The 15,339-nt window shown below is 37.3% G+C and overlaps 1 protein-coding gene across 1 annotated transcript in view; it reads left to right on the top strand.

Moving 5' to 3' along the window:
- The window catches only part of PAXIP1 (PAX interacting protein 1), a 31,316-nt gene extending 16,356 nt beyond the window's left edge, over positions 1–14,960 (top strand). The window contains exons 8-21 of the mRNA XM_058812487.1: positions 472–566; positions 1,510–1,605; positions 1,922–2,059; positions 3,388–3,509; positions 4,468–4,652; positions 4,776–4,819; positions 7,194–7,261; positions 7,633–7,735; positions 9,912–10,080; positions 11,630–11,730; positions 12,886–13,020; positions 13,104–13,179; positions 13,686–13,750; positions 14,221–14,960. Of these exons, the coding sequence (XP_058668470.1) occupies positions 472–566; positions 1,510–1,605; positions 1,922–2,059; positions 3,388–3,509; positions 4,468–4,652; positions 4,776–4,819; positions 7,194–7,261; positions 7,633–7,735; positions 9,912–10,080; positions 11,630–11,730; positions 12,886–13,020; positions 13,104–13,179; positions 13,686–13,750; positions 14,221–14,232 (1,409 nt within the window). The 3' untranslated portion in view covers positions 14,233–14,960. The remainder of the gene's footprint in view (positions 1–471; positions 567–1,509; positions 1,606–1,921; positions 2,060–3,387; positions 3,510–4,467; positions 4,653–4,775; positions 4,820–7,193; positions 7,262–7,632; positions 7,736–9,911; positions 10,081–11,629; positions 11,731–12,885; positions 13,021–13,103; positions 13,180–13,685; positions 13,751–14,220) is intronic.
- Positions 14,961–15,339: the final 379 nt, after the last annotated feature.

Raw genomic sequence — 15,339 nt, 5'->3', positions numbered from 1 at the left:
TGTTAGTAAATGCATAGGACAATTGTTTTAAAACTTTCCCTTGGAAGAGGGGGAGGGGGAAGCTTTCAAACAGCTACAGAAATACCAGTAAATTATTGAAGATTCAGTTTTGGAAAATTGTTACACCTTGCTTTGAATTAATAGTAGAACTGAAAGCTTTATGATTGTTTTGGCTGTTCATAGCTGATCTCTATAAAAGATGAAGTAGTTTTATCTTTTCTTTCTGGTGACCCTTTAGCTCCTCTTTATCCAGGAAAAAAAACTACTCTTAACAAAATCAGACTGTGGGTTGAGCTGTGCCTTAAAGGCTTTCAGCTTTGGAATTTTGGATCCTACTTTTTCCAAGGAACTTAAAAAGAGGTTTATAACCTGGTAATAGGAGGAGGTCAGTGTAGCAAATGTATTTTGAGATGAATTCTTCAGACTTTGAAGTTTTTAATTGTTTGTTCTTTATGTGCCAAACTATTGCAGTTCCAGAAGAGTATTTCCTACTGGGCTGTGTCTTTGCAATTGCTGATTACCCAGAGCAGATGCCTGACAAGCAGCTGCTAGCGACCTGGAAACGGGTAAGATTGTGCATAATATAATATAACATAATGTCATAGTCCCTAAATTCTAAAAGAGAACATTGGAAGTACTTCTGTTCTCTCTTCTTTAGGCATCCTTTTGTGTAATTCTTCTGTTACAAACTAAAAAAAATATTCAACTGCTGCTGCCCAGAAAAAGTAATAGAAATACTTTAGGTGTGCAGCCTGGTTGAATTAAGTCTTCAATCAGAACATGATCTAAATAAGTTGCAGCCTTAATTATTTCCCAGTTATTTATGCTTTAATCAGGGAGCTGTAGTACAGCAAATGTAATATAGCATCGCTGTCTAGCTTTAACTTGATTGTATAAAACCATTCTTTTTTGCATATAATTTTGGCATTTAGTAGCCTGTGAGGTATCCACCTGAGTGAATAAGATGGAAGAATAGAGTGTTTCTATTTTTTTGCCAACTTCTATTTTTCAGAAAAATCTGATTGTATCCTTTCCTAAATAAGAGGACTTTGATGTTCTTCAGAAACCTCTGATGGATTTTATAGTTGAATTTTCCCTACAATTTTGCATAATCAAGTAAGCTGTTGACATTTTTAACAGCACTTGCGTTTATTGCTGAGATAGAATTGAATAGTTCATGAAAATTGTTTAATAGTTATACTGCAAAACATAAAAAACATGAGAAGGGTTGTTTTTGTTTATATATCTTTATTTTGTTTATTTTTTTCCATTTCTTCTAAAAAATAGACGTTTTGTTCAGTGAAAAGCCGCATATTTAATTTTCTGTTTTGTTTTCAAAATTGTTCTAAAGCTAGATAACAAACCTAGTTTTGGGGGGTAACTCTTCAGTGAAGTGATGCTAATGAAGGCAGTGTCCTAAAGGGTGGACTTTCATTTCAGACTTTTTGTTTCTTAATGTCATGTAAAAATAGTTATATCCTAGAAGTTCTGCACTTTTTCTCTTACCAGATCATCCAAGCACACGGGGGGACAGTGGACCCAACCCTCACGAGCAGATGTACTCACCTTCTGTGTGAAAGCCAAGTCAGTAACATGTATGCTCAGGTGAGCCAGCTGGGAACCTGCTGGGTCCATGCTTTCATTTTATCATGGAAAGGCAGGCCTTTGCACTGTGTGCTTCAGGCTTAGACAGCAAATATAAAGTTTCTCATTGTGTTTTTATGATTTGTGGTTTTTTGGGTACAAACTTTCATAGTGTGTGTAGTAGACGTGTTCCAGAGAGCACTAAGGAAGATGCTATGAGAAACAGGCATCTAAAATGTAGAGAAAAACAAAATCTAAGTTTTGATTTGTAGAAAAAGTATAAAAAGAAAAAGCATGTATTTTGGGTTTTAAAAGCTGTTTGTGCCTGTGTTCCTAGGCTTTAAGAGAAAGGAAGAGATGTATTACAGCACACTGGCTGAATGCAATCTTTAAGAAGAAGAAGATGGTCCCGCCTCATCGAGCCCTTCATTTTCCAGTGGCATTTCCACCAGGAGGAAAGCCATGTTCTCAACATGTAAGAAGGAAAAGCTTACTTTGAAAGAATGCTTGCTTCATTCCATGAGCAGCATTAAAACGGAGCCAGAAAGTGCTTTGCACATTTCTTTTGCCTTGGAAGAAAAGCTTCTGTTAATCCTAAGGTGCTGTGTTGATGTGGTGGTGCTGCCAGGTGTTTGTCAGTGCTTTGCAAGTCTCCCTGAGTTCAGAGTGGTGAGAGTAACACCTGCCTTTGTGAGTTACTCTCAGACACTGAGGGGCAGAGATTGCCTGACTTACACACAGCAAGGTAGCAGCAATCCAGGCTGCACATTTATAGCAGTAGCACATTGAGCAGCATGTGCTTCCTCACCATAACCCAGGATTTTGAGAGGATTTTTAAATGTTTTTCTTAGTCAGTGCTTAGCAAATACCTAAAAAGGAAGCCTGTGCTGCTAATCAGAGGATAGGAGGTCACAGTTCCATTGCCTGTGCAATGAGGAGCTGTGAAAGTGGAATTTTGTGGAATTGGAAAACTTCAGTTCATTGAGAGGCATCTTGGAATGTGCTATGCTGTATTAACCAAGGTGCCAGAGTATGTCTTGGCACTGGATTTCTTTGTGCTGGATGCAGACATATGGGATGATGGCCTTGCTAATAGCCTGTCCTGACTGGCATAAAAAGAAATACAGATTTGGGAAAATTAGAGTATAACAACATGTGTGTCTACTCAGTGGTTAGTAGTAAATGTTATATGCAATGTAATAAACACAGTTTTAAACAGAAGTACTGTAGCCTTTCCCTAAAGAAAAGGTGAAAATGGCAAAACCAAAAACCTGTCAGGATTAAAGATAATAATGGAAGATATGGAATTACAGTTCACCACCTATGATCAGCTAGCAGAGTTTATTTGGCTAAATTGCAGAGTAGAGCACAGTTTTCAGATTTTTAGAGTAGACCAAGTAAGTAAGTGTTTTTCCATATTAATGCAAGTAAGCATTTTTTTATGTGTGCCTCTATGTAAATTGCAGCAGAAGGAAGATGGCAGACATGTGAGAAGCAAATTAGCTCTGAGCTCTTCCATAATAATGCTGTGGTCTGTGCAAATAAGAAAAAGCTGACCAGAAGAGTGAAAATTATTCTTTTTAAGTCAGAGCTGTTGCTAGAAGCCTCAAATTTTTCTGTATAAACAAATGACTTTTAAATTGTACTGTTTGTATCCTACAAGCCACGCTTTAATCGAGTGCTTTATACACCATGCTGTGCATTTCATTGTAATGTAAAAAGTCATGGAAACATATTTTTCATGGGAGTGTTTTATAAGTGCCATCAATGTTCAGTTACTTAAAACTGTCTTTCTGCCTGCAGATAATCTCAGTGACAGGATTTGTTGACAGTGACAGAGATGACCTCAAGCTCATGGCCTACCTGGCAGGTGCCAAATACACGGGCTACCTGTGTCGCAGCAATACAGTTCTCATCTGCAAAGAGTAAGTGCTGCACTCCTCAGTCCCTGCTTTACAGTCCTTGCTTTCTCAGCAGCCTCTTGCCAGGTGGTGCCTCTCTGAATGTGAGGTGTCACTGACATATTTTATAGAAATCCTTTTGCTAGGATTTTTCTACTGAGAAGCTTCAGAAAAGTAATGTAAACAATAATTATCTGATGGCTGTGGAATGTGGTGTGGATATGGTTTACCAACAGGTGCATCTTTGGTTGTATGTGAATTGTTTTTAATTCATGGCCAATGACAGCCAGCTGTGTTGGACTCCCTGAGTCTGTCACAAGATTTTGTTATTCATTCCTGTCTAGCTTTCTGATGTCTCCTTTCTTTAGCACAGTTTTAATATGTAATTTTCTTTTAATATAATATATATCATAAGATAATAAATCAACCTTCTGAAACATGGAATCAAGTTTCTCATCTCTTCCCTCATCCTGGGGACCTTCAAACACCACCACAGTGAGGTGCTACGTGTGCTCATTATAAGAGTGTTAATTGTAATCAGTTCTGCAGTTTGTTAACAATAAACTTAGTGGTGTTATTTCTTGAACTAATTTACAGCATATATTAAGTGATAATTTGGCCTTCTGAACACAGATGAAACGGAAGTAATTTCTGGCATTCCTATTTTATAATGTTCCTAAGTGATGCTGACTCTTACATCATCCATAAATAAAATACCTTTTTTAATAATTGTTCTAAAACATTGGAGGAGGGAAAGTTTAAATCCAGGTCTAAAGTTTCCATTTTCAGCAGAAGTTCTCCCCTGACTGACTTGTTCTGACACATACAACAAAACCATTTTTTGGAGTATCTCCTCTGTCACAGTTAAAACAAACAATAGACTGATAAAAACCACCGATATTTTCATTTTATTATTAAAAATTCCTACTTTTACCAATTTCTTTGCAATACAAATTCCTTTTCTCCTTCTCTGCCCACCAAGGGCCAGCGGGCTGAAGTACGAGAAGGCCAAGGAGTGGCGGATCCCGTGCGTGAACGCGCAGTGGCTCTGTGACATCCTGCTGGGCAACTTCGAGGCGCTGCGGCAGATTCAGCACAGCCGCTACACCGTCTTCAACCTCCAGGACCCCCTCTCCCCCAGCCAGCACCTGGTGCTCAACCTGCTGGGTAAGAGTCACAGAACCCTGTGTTCTGCAGCGTTTTATGTGCCTGTTCCATCAGCAGGAGTGTTTGCTCTGGTGTAAATAATTGGGCAGTGTTGTCATTTTTGTTCTGTTCTCCATTCCCTAGATGCTTGGAGAGTCCCATTAAAGGTGTCACCAGAACTTCTAATGGTATGTTGAATTATTGTATATATACAGCTGTTTTGATAAGATCACTCCTTGCCTGTGCTGAAGCTCCTGGTTGTACCTTTTTTTTTTTTTTTTAGGAATCTGAGAATAATCTTTTGCAAAATTAAGGAATTTTAGTGAGATACACAAAATTAAGTTACAGTTGACACACCTTGGGCTAGATGTTTCACTCTTCAATTTCTACATCAGACCTTAATACTTTTTAAATCAGTACCTAACACTCTGCATGTGAGACCACATAAGGGTTTTTAAGATAGAACACCCCAAATCAGTAAGAATTTTGTTAGAGTATTGGCTGAATTTTAAGTATGCTACATAATGTAAGTTAAGGGTGCTACTACATCATATCATCTCTCTGATATATAGTAAGAATTAAAACCATGGGCATATATACCAAGTATTTTAAAATTTAAAAATATATCATGCATACTAATAAGTGTAGTTGATAACCCTGAAATGTCAGCAGGAATGAACAGTGGAAAATTGAAAAACATACAAGAGAAGTAAATTTTTGTTGTGAAGGGTATTCTGTGAACCGTGCAAAATGTGAGTTTTCTGCATATTCAGATTAAGTTGCAGCTTTCCTGTGAGCTCTTACACCTATCTCATGTTTTTGTGTTGTAAATTTTCTTCCCATTTCCGATTTATACTCAATTTTTCACAGTATGTCTTGATGTAGGCAAATTTGTACTACAGGGGACTCTCAGATGACATTTTATAATTCACAAAAACGCTTTGCCTCACCTCTTGTGTTTGGATCATTTGTATCTCAGTCAGTTTGTAAACTCTTCAGAAAAGAGCTGCTCAGTAACTCTCAAAATGTAATTTGTAGCAATGTTTTAAATGGGGATTCTGGGCACTATAGCTTGAATACCTTTCAGCTCTAGCAATAAGCACTACTGTTTTCCTGACCCTAAGTTTGAAACATTCTTCTTACAGACCTTGTGGATTTGTTTCATGGGCCTGTAGAAAACTGTCATTTAGAAAACTAAATGCTTGTAAAAGTTCGTGGTCTTCATATTTTCCTGAAGATGGAAAACATTCTGCTGTTACAAAAGAAAAAAAGTCCTTGAGAAGGTTCAGTAACCAGTATTAGGATTTAAAATAGCTTTTAACTAACTCAGTTTTGGTTTTCTTACCACCCCTCTTTGCATTCACATAGCAGTTGAGCTCATCTTAAAACTGGATACATTCTTTGTGTGGGTCAGTCACAGCAGATTTTTGTCCATGTTTTGTCTTGTGTAGCAAATGGAGACCTCAGAGATCTGATGGGTAATTTAGTACCTTCCCTTCTGTATTTTTATGGGGAGCCTTCTGGCCCATGTGAGGTGGGAGTTTTGTGATTCAGATTGAAAGGAGCTTCTGGGCACAATCTAGTCCAGCTGCCCTCTGGGTGCCCACACAGGAATGTGGTTTGGTAATAGAAAATGCTGGGCATGTGGAAGTGTCAGGGAGGACAAGGTACTTCACTCCTTCACAGGAGACATTTCTATTTGTCTTGGGGTTTGGGGTCCTCTTCTGAGGACAGCTGTCTTGTCAGATGCTGTTGATGCCATCTACCTCTTGCATTTTCATAGTTGAAATGTCTATCAAAATGTGAATATGTGCACTTTTCTTTCCAGCTGCTCGTGCTATGGGCTGACTAGCATAAAAATGCCTGGCCTGAGAGCAGGGAACAAACCCCTGTGGCTTGTTCCTCCCAGAGGAACATTCTCACAGCAAGGCTGGTACAATGCTGCCTGTCTTTCTGGTCATGTGCCTCTTAGCATTCTTCATTAAATTTCAGGTATTGAAGGTTAAAAAGAAATAGATGTCACACACTCCTCCACCTGAGAGCTGTGGTTTCAAGTTACTCAGACCAAGGAGAACCTAAAAGCTACATTTGATCACCCCTGGGCACATGCTCTGGGGGCTGATCTAGTACTGAGGAGATGGCACTTTCTCTCCAGCTTCTGTTTATGTAGTTAAGGAACTTGAGTTTATAACAGTATTTCCTGGGATATTACCATTCCATGAAATTTAGCACCAGAAAGAATATTGTATTTTTCATGTACTTAACAAATGGGCAGGCTTTAGTCTCTTTCTCATTTAATTAATTGGCTTTTCCATTGATAATTAGCAGTGTTATTTAAAGGAAGAAAATCCCACAATATTTTATTTGGTGTGCACTTTCAGAGTTACCCAAGTTTGTGGAGAAGCTTTGGCTCAATCTCAGCATTGCTGTTGGCCCTGTTGTGTCAGTATTGGGTACCCCATATACAGCAGCAGGGTGTAATTTTTATTTGTGATTAATTCTGGACAGAAGTAATTTTCCCTGTTTAATTCAGATCTAAACATGTGACTGGTCTGATTTCAGGGAGTGAGGTTGCCTTTGAAACCAAAGCAGAATGAAGCCAGTCTTCAGCCGTCTTCCAAAAGAGCGAGGTAAGAACAGTGAGCACTCAATGCCCCTTTATTGTCTGTTCCTCAGAAGTGTCAGCTGCACATCAGCCTGCACCATCCTGTGCCCTGCTCACTGAAATAACTGTCAGTGGGCTTTGGATGTTGCCAGTTCCTCAGCTGGCAGGGCAGAACAATAACTGGGAGAGTTGGGAGAGTGCAGAAAGAGTGTGAGAATATTTCATGTTCTCTGCATAGTGATTTTTTCTTTCAGAAAAAGTTATGCCTAATTCTCATTCATCTGGGTCATTCCATTGGTAAAACTTGCAAAAGTGTGCTTGTCTAAATTTCAAAATTACAATTCTACAGCCTTGTGCCCAAACATCACATTGTGCTGTATTTCCCATTTTCTGTAGGATTGAAGACCTGCCTCCACCTACTAAGAAACTCACCCCTGAGCTGACACCAATGGTGCTCTTCACAGGATTTGAACCTATGCAAGTGCAACAGTACATTAAGGTGACTTTCAGGCTTATCTCTTGTGAGCTACATTGAAACATCTGACAGTTTTTTATGGATGTTGAATTTTTGCTAAGACTTTTGATAAGCATATACCTAGTGGATAAAAACCAGTACTTCCCAGCCCTGAGGTTAGGGTAGGTTTATGTGAAATGATTTTTATTTGGTAGCTGTTCTCCTTTAATTAACTACTTTACACTACTGTGCGACTTGCTTTTTCTGTCTGTAGGACTGCTTTAAAAAACAAGAATGCCCTTTACACATTTGTTTTTAAATCAGCAAATTTCATGACCAAATTTAGGTGAGAAAAATAGTGATAGTTGTACTGGAAAAGACCCAGGATTCTTCTAGTGGGGTTGCTGTCTGTAGTACCAAATGCTTCAAAGACAGCTGATGACAAAGCTTACGGCAGGTGTGAGATAAGTTCCTGGGGAGGTTTTGTTCTGTTCCCTAATAAAGCTCTGCTAAAACTTTAAAGTAAATTATTTATAACATTCAGATAGTGAGAAGTAACTGAGGCTTAGTTTGGGTTACTACATTTCTTAGAAATGTATATTTTGATGTCCTCAAAAATATAAAATATTTTCTTTATTATACCTATACTTGGTTTTAAAGTGGTTCAGCTTCAGAGGTCATTTTTCCCTTGCAGTGTGTGCATTTGAAGCTTGATATTGAATATTTTGGGACATAAAATGTTTTTCAGTGTATCCCATAAAGTTCCAGTATCAATTTCTTGTTCCTGTCTTGTTGGTTCCAGGTTAATTATCTAGAGAATCTGTTTTGGTAACAGCTATGGCTCAGAAATTTAAAAAAAATCAACTTCAGCCTCAAAGCTTGTGAAGTTCAATGTAAACCTGTCAGCACTGATGCTAGGAAAACCATGCAGAGTTTGGGTACCTAACTGGGGCTGGGTACTCCTCATCTTACCGAGATGGAGGAGTAATCTTTGTGCCTGTATGGCCAAAGGGTCCCTTCTACATCAGGGTGGAAGCCTTGCAAGGTCTGCACTCATGAGTGTGAGTGCTTGAGGTGAACATAGAAAAGCAGCCTTTGCCTTTCAGGGGTACAATGTCCTGTTCACAGAGTGTTACCAGGAAGGAGGAAACAGTGGAGAGGTTCAGTGTCATTAAATAATATTTTTATGGGTCATCTTTATGCTAACCATCAGAGCATGGTACAGAAGAGCCACAAGAACTGTCCCTGTCCTTTGTGCTCATCATTATCAGAGCAGTGGAGTGCACAGAGACCTCTTAGGCCTTCTAATCTAACCAACCCTTAGGCCTTCTTGCTTTGGGACTCCCAGGCATTCATGCAATAAAAACCCTAGTCTGTTAAATATTTATACTTATAGATATTGGTGTGCGTTTTATTTATCTGGGCCAGTTGTTTGTCTCAATCAGAAGTCCAAGGTGCATGGTTACTAAAGCTGTCCAAGTATTTTTTTATCCTTGAAATCTTTATGAGGGGAGCACTCTTTATCTCTGACACCTGTGGTAATCTGATGTGCCTCACCAGCTCATTCATTGTGTCACTCATTCCTTCACATAATGACTGGCTTAATTGATAAGGTAGCAACTGTGAGGAGCTAGTTTGAGTTAGGTGGCTTAACCAAGGAAAAGGGAATAGTTGCTCAGTATCATCAGAAATACTTGTGGAAAATGTGGTTTTCATGAGATGCTTTTCTCTTCAAAGAAAACCTAACAAAATTAAGTTTGCTGTAGCTACAGTGTATACTGCTGTAGCTGCAGTGTGTACTGTACACACCTACAATGTGTGCTTCCCTAGAAGAGAGCAGAATTATTATATATTCTTACTATTGCTTACCTTTAATTTAATATCCTTTTTCACTGAAAAAAAATTTAATTTTTATCTTATAGTTAGTTCCTTGCTTTAAAAAAAGCACAACCCAAAATCAAAAAACTGCAGAAGTGGGAAATTGTTTTTAATCTTGCTAGGTGATGTTTATGTCTGGAAATACCTGGATTTTCAGTGGCTGTAAATTCTATCAAAATTAATCAGCTTGAGTAAAGGAAGCACTGCAACACATAAATCTATATTTACTCTTTCATTAGGAGCTTAGATTGATTTGATGAGATGATATGATATAAAGTTTCTTTTTCCCCTCTATTTCTTTAACAACTATTCCACTCTGGTTTGTGTTTTGTACAACTTTCAGAAGCTGTATATCCTTGGGGGTGAAGTAGCAGACTCTGCCCAGAAGTGCACCCATCTCATTGCCAGTAAAGTGACCCGAACTGTCAAATTCCTGACAGCAATTTCTGTAGTCAAGCACATAGTAACTCCTGAGTGGTTAGAAGAGTGTTTCAAATGCCAGAAATTTGTTGGTAAGTTAAATTAGTGTCAATTCCTACAGTAAAATAAATGTTCATTGACATATTTAAATACACTTTGTTGTTTTGTCTTCTGACTTCAGTATTTCTTACAGTTTTCTAAGGAGTTCAGCTTTTGAAAGGAGAAATTCTAATTCTACAGTAAGTCTGATTGTCATCATTCGCACCTCTTGAAGAATAATTTGCAAAGATTTTAAATACAAAGCTAGTTTGTACTCCACTTGAGTTAGAATGTTGTCTTATTCTTGTGACAGCTTTGCTTAACCGTACTGTGTTTGATTTTCTTTCTTTAAATCAAGTTCTCTTTCAGCAGAATATTTTGTTTCATTTCATTTTCATTTGTTTTAATACAGTTTTTTTCCCCTTAAATGGAAGAAAAACACACTTAAAAAGTTAGTGTTAGGGTGATTTAATGATTGGATATTGTTAAATACTGTATTTCTTTCTTGTGTAGCCATTTTGTAGATTTTTACTTGTGGCTGCATAATTTTTTAATTCACCCTTTCTGAGAGGGTGATTATTTGGTTTATGGTGATGATTGTTTTGTGCATATATAATTCTAAGAAAAAATGTATAACATCACTGGCTAATCACTGTAAAAACTTGAATCTATGGATCATTAACTAATAAACCAGCAAACATTTTTAGAAATCTCAAGAGGGCAATTTGCTTATTTCACATCAGTGAACTGAGAAACTGATTAATTTGAAAACTCTTAGAAGATGAAGAAAATCAGGGATTTAGGATGGCTGTTGTGATCTAGTACTTGAAGTACTTTACTTGTTTTCTGAAATTAGGTTGATTTGTAGCTAATGGGCTGGTTCCAGCTTTGTCCCTGCTGTAATGATGGAAAATACAGCAGTTGTTTGCAAAAATTTTCCTAACTGTTTCTTTTGTCCTTTGGAAGAGTATTAACACTGTCTCTAACAAGTTGTCAGAATTGTCCTTGGGCAGACCAATTTGTTCTCTGTATAATTTTTTTGTTTTGGTTTTTTTACTTAGAGGTTTTGGATTAAATTTGATATAGAAATGTGTTTGACGTAGTTTTTGTGGAAAGATAAAGACTGAAATTCCATCCCTAATAAAAGAAGAAAAATTGGGTGAATTGCAGGACAAATAAAACAGATGAAAATTTCTTTCTGTTTAAGACTGTGTGAGGACTTGAAGATAGTTCCTGGGCTCCCATAAGTGGTCACAGTAATTCCAATTTAAACTTAATCCTTCTGCTTGATTATTCTCCTTTGCAGAAAATCAAAAAATAAAAATTTGCAAGTACCTCCAATAAACTAGAAAAAGGGACTTGATAGGACAGTGATTGTTGTTAGGTATGCAAGTGTAAAACAAAGTTTTAATTCCCCAAGTATTTGGGAGTCACCTTTGTAAAAAGCCTACTGAAGAGGAGGTATATTATAATCTTGTTAAATTCTAGTAGGTGTCTGCCAGTCAGAGCCACTCTGCCACCAGGATGTTCTGCTCAGATTCCATCCTGGGCCATGGGGATGTCTGTGTTTTGTGTGCCACATCATCAGTCTTTCTTTTTCAGATGAGCAGAACTTTGTGCTCAGAGATGCTGAAGCTGAGGTGCTTTTCTGCTTCAGTTTAGAGGAGTCTCTAAAGAGAGCACAAGTAGCTCCACTGTTCAAGGTATGCAGTTTACCACAGCATTTAAACACTTGGGAGTTTTTCAATCTGATTTTTCAGCATTGGAACTGCAGGTTTTATATCTGAAACAGTAGAGCAGGCTGGCATATAACATGAAACATTTGTTGTAAATTTTGGTTTTGACTTTATGCCTGTTTTCTGCCTAAGCATTGGGGTGGATGTAAACCCTCTGAATGACCGGATCCTGTAGATGTTAACCATGCAGGCTCAGAATATTTGTTCCCTTCCAAAATTCAGAACATTGCTCTGTTACTTGCAGAAAGCCATTTATGGAAAAGACTTTCTATTCTTTGTTTTCTCTTGTTTTTTACACCAGCCTCACAGCCAGAGCACTTGCCCATAGAAATGGGAGTGTGAGAATGAGTTTGCCCCTCAGCCTCAGGGGGTTCTGTTGTGAATCTCCTTGGAGACTGCCTTTCCACCAGGCTGTTTGCTAGGATGGTGGGAGATGTTTTTGTGCTCTGGTTAAAATTACATTACAATGCAGAGAGGTTTCTGGAGATCTGAGTTGCTAAAGATTCTTCAGCCTAACTGAATTACAGACTGTTTATGGAGGTGAACCACCTAAAGCAGGTATTTTTTCTACCTGTAATGAAGAAGGATCTATGTCTTCTATTATGTCTAAATGCTACATTTTGCTCTCATTTTTGCAGATTAAATAGCAAGGTGTTCTCTGTTTTTTTTATTCCTAGCTGATAAACAGAGATAATCTACTTTGTGATCTGGTCACCTATCTCAGTCAAGTAGTAGAATAATTTTTGTCAGGAAGTAATAAATTGGGTGTTAACTAAAAGGTAAAAGTTCTTTTGTAACGCTTGAGATGTCCCTGTGCTCAAAGAAGTGAGGAGCATTGTTCTATGTGTCTCACCAAGCTGCAGTTGTTACTTTACAGGTTCAGAAATAGTCACACCTGAACTGTTCAAATTCATCAAAATTGTGCATTTGCCCCTCCAGGGGAAACATCAGTAGTAATTAAGGACAACTCATCAACTGATGAATCTGTGTCCATAAGCCCAACCCCAGCTTACAAAGCCTGCCCTGTTGTATAAAAGTGTCACATGACATTAAAACTTCATGTTTTACAGAAATCAAATAGCATAATAATGCTTTTTCTCGTTCTTCCTTTTCTCTTTTTAGGGAAAATATTTTTACATTACACCTGGAATTTGTCCCAGTCTTTCCACCATGAAAGCCATTGTGGAGTGTGCAGGAGGAAAAGTATTGTCCAAACAACCTTCCTTTAGAAAACTCATGGAGCATAAGCAGAACAAAGTGTGTTGGGTGTTCCTTTCTAAAATTTATTTATAATACCTTACCATGTTTTTCTGAGCTAACCATTCCTTTTTTTCCTTTAGAGTTTGCCAGAGATAATCTTGATTTCCTGTGAAAATGACCTTCATTTATGTCGAGAATATTTTGCACGAGGCATAGGTAGGTACAAGCTTTTGTTGTGGTTGAACAGTATAACTGATACTTGGATTTTTTTTCTATTTCCCTGTTATTATTATTATTATACAGATACAGAGATCTTTTGAAGCTTTTAGGTACTAATAGAGGAATACATGGACTATCCTGCAAACCATGGAGAAATCTAAGCCAGCTGTTTGCTGGATATATCTAATAGTTATTTTATTGGCAGATCACCATAAATTTTTGAATTTAGCATCAATTGAAACATCAGTGTATTACCAACATTATTCTCATCCTAAGTTCAAAGCACAGCCCTGTACCAGCTACTAAGAAGAAAATTACCTGAAACCAGGGCACCATCTCAGTATTCATCAACTGAGTTAGGGGTTTTCACTTCAGTTATTTTCACTTTAGTGTAGAGCCCCAAGAAATGCTGTATTTAGTAACAGTGCCAGGTGTGAGACACCTGCAGAATGAGGCAGAATTTCTGTGTAGAGTGTGAACTGTATGAATTTTGATATTTCCAGATGTCCACAATGCTGAGTTTGTCCTGACTGGAGTGCTTACTCAAACACTGGATTATGAATCATATCCTTTTTGTGTAAAGACATTCTGCTGCTTAGGGGAGTATGGTTTACTGAAAGGTTTTTCTTAATTAAGAACTAATTAATTGTAATTTTTTAGGATATGTAATGTTTACTTGGTAGGAGGGTAGTTTAACACCCAGGAAATTAGCTTAAATTCAGTATGGAATTACTTTTTGATGGGAAATACTTCAAAGGAGAAGTAAGGCAGGGTGGTCACAAAGGAGTAGTAAATAGTAGAATAAATTAGTAAATAGTAGAATATTAGGCAATGGGAAGAGAACTTGCCACTAAGGAAAATATTTGGCACAAGTTACTTTCAGATGAGGTAAGCAGCTTTTTCTGAAGATTACAGACCCTGTTTAGTAAATGCAGTGGAGGAACCAGTAAGGCCTCTGTGTCTTTATACATGTTTTTTATAGAATTTGTATTTTGCTGTCATTTCTTACAGTTGTTCTTCCTTAACAAGCTTACATATAAATTTACTTGATGGATAGTAAAATGCCTTACTGCTCCAGGATCCTTGGAGCATTATATCTAGCTGTTCAGCCATTGTACAAAGCAACTAGAACTTCCTGTGGATGCTGTTTTCCAGCTGTTTTCCTAGGGATGATGAGCAGTTTAAAGCAGGAAAGCAAAAATAAACTGCATCTTTTTTAGGATGTGTAATTTTATTATGCTGAAACATAATTTACTATGTTTTGTATTATACTACCATTTTAAAAGAGCCCACTTTAGGTATCATGATGAGCCCATTTTTAAGCATTTTAAAATAAATTATGGTACTTCAGCCAAAAGTGTAATTTGGATGTAAAAATGAAAGGGCTTGCTATCTATTAAATTATGGATGTCAAAGATGAAAATGTTTTGTACTTTATTTTTATTTCTTATACTCTATTTTCTTTTATATTGATATTTTGCCCACATTTGAAATAAATGTACTTTTAAATGTTTTACTCTATATTTTAGTGGTCGTTCATTTTTTTGAATACTGTGCAACAATAGCACTCTGGTAAGAGTAAATTACTCAAATCTTTTTCCAAGCAATGTGAAATTATTTTAAGCTTATTTTACCAGGTATGTTTTAATATATGAATCCCAGTGTTTAAAGGGAAATAATTGTAAATGTGTATATGTGTTTTTACTGAAGAAGAGAAGCAGCTTGAAGGAGAAACTATAACCCTGCATATTCCACTGTTGTGATAACCTTTTGTTTGTATAGTGAGTTTTACTAAATAAATATTAAAAAATCAGTCTCCTGAATCTATATTCAATGGTATTTCCTAAAACACACACAGTGCTAATAATCTGATTTGACCATTTTTATCAGTTTAGATTCCAGTAGATGGAAAAGTGATCCTAAAAGCAATTTTTTCTTTCTGATCATCAAGGCAATTCAGCTCTGATGCTGTGTAAACAAGTGAATATCTGCACTCCCCCATAAGGAAATGACTGATTTCAAATCTCTTTTGTGCTGTGGCTTAAATCCAGCTGCTGCTTGCATTTACTGATTTTCTTGCCTTTCTCCCAGTGCCTTACTTGAACAAAGTGCTTAAGTGAATGACAGATTGCTGCTGTAAGAACACAGTGGTAGTAA

The sequence above is a fragment of the Ammospiza caudacuta genome, chromosome 1 (genome assembly GCF_027887145.1).
Source record: "Ammospiza caudacuta isolate bAmmCau1 chromosome 1, bAmmCau1.pri, whole genome shotgun sequence".
Classification (NCBI taxonomy): Eukaryota; Metazoa; Chordata; class Aves; order Passeriformes; family Passerellidae; genus Ammospiza; species Ammospiza caudacuta.
This window is presented reverse-complemented; position numbering and strand designations above follow the sequence as displayed.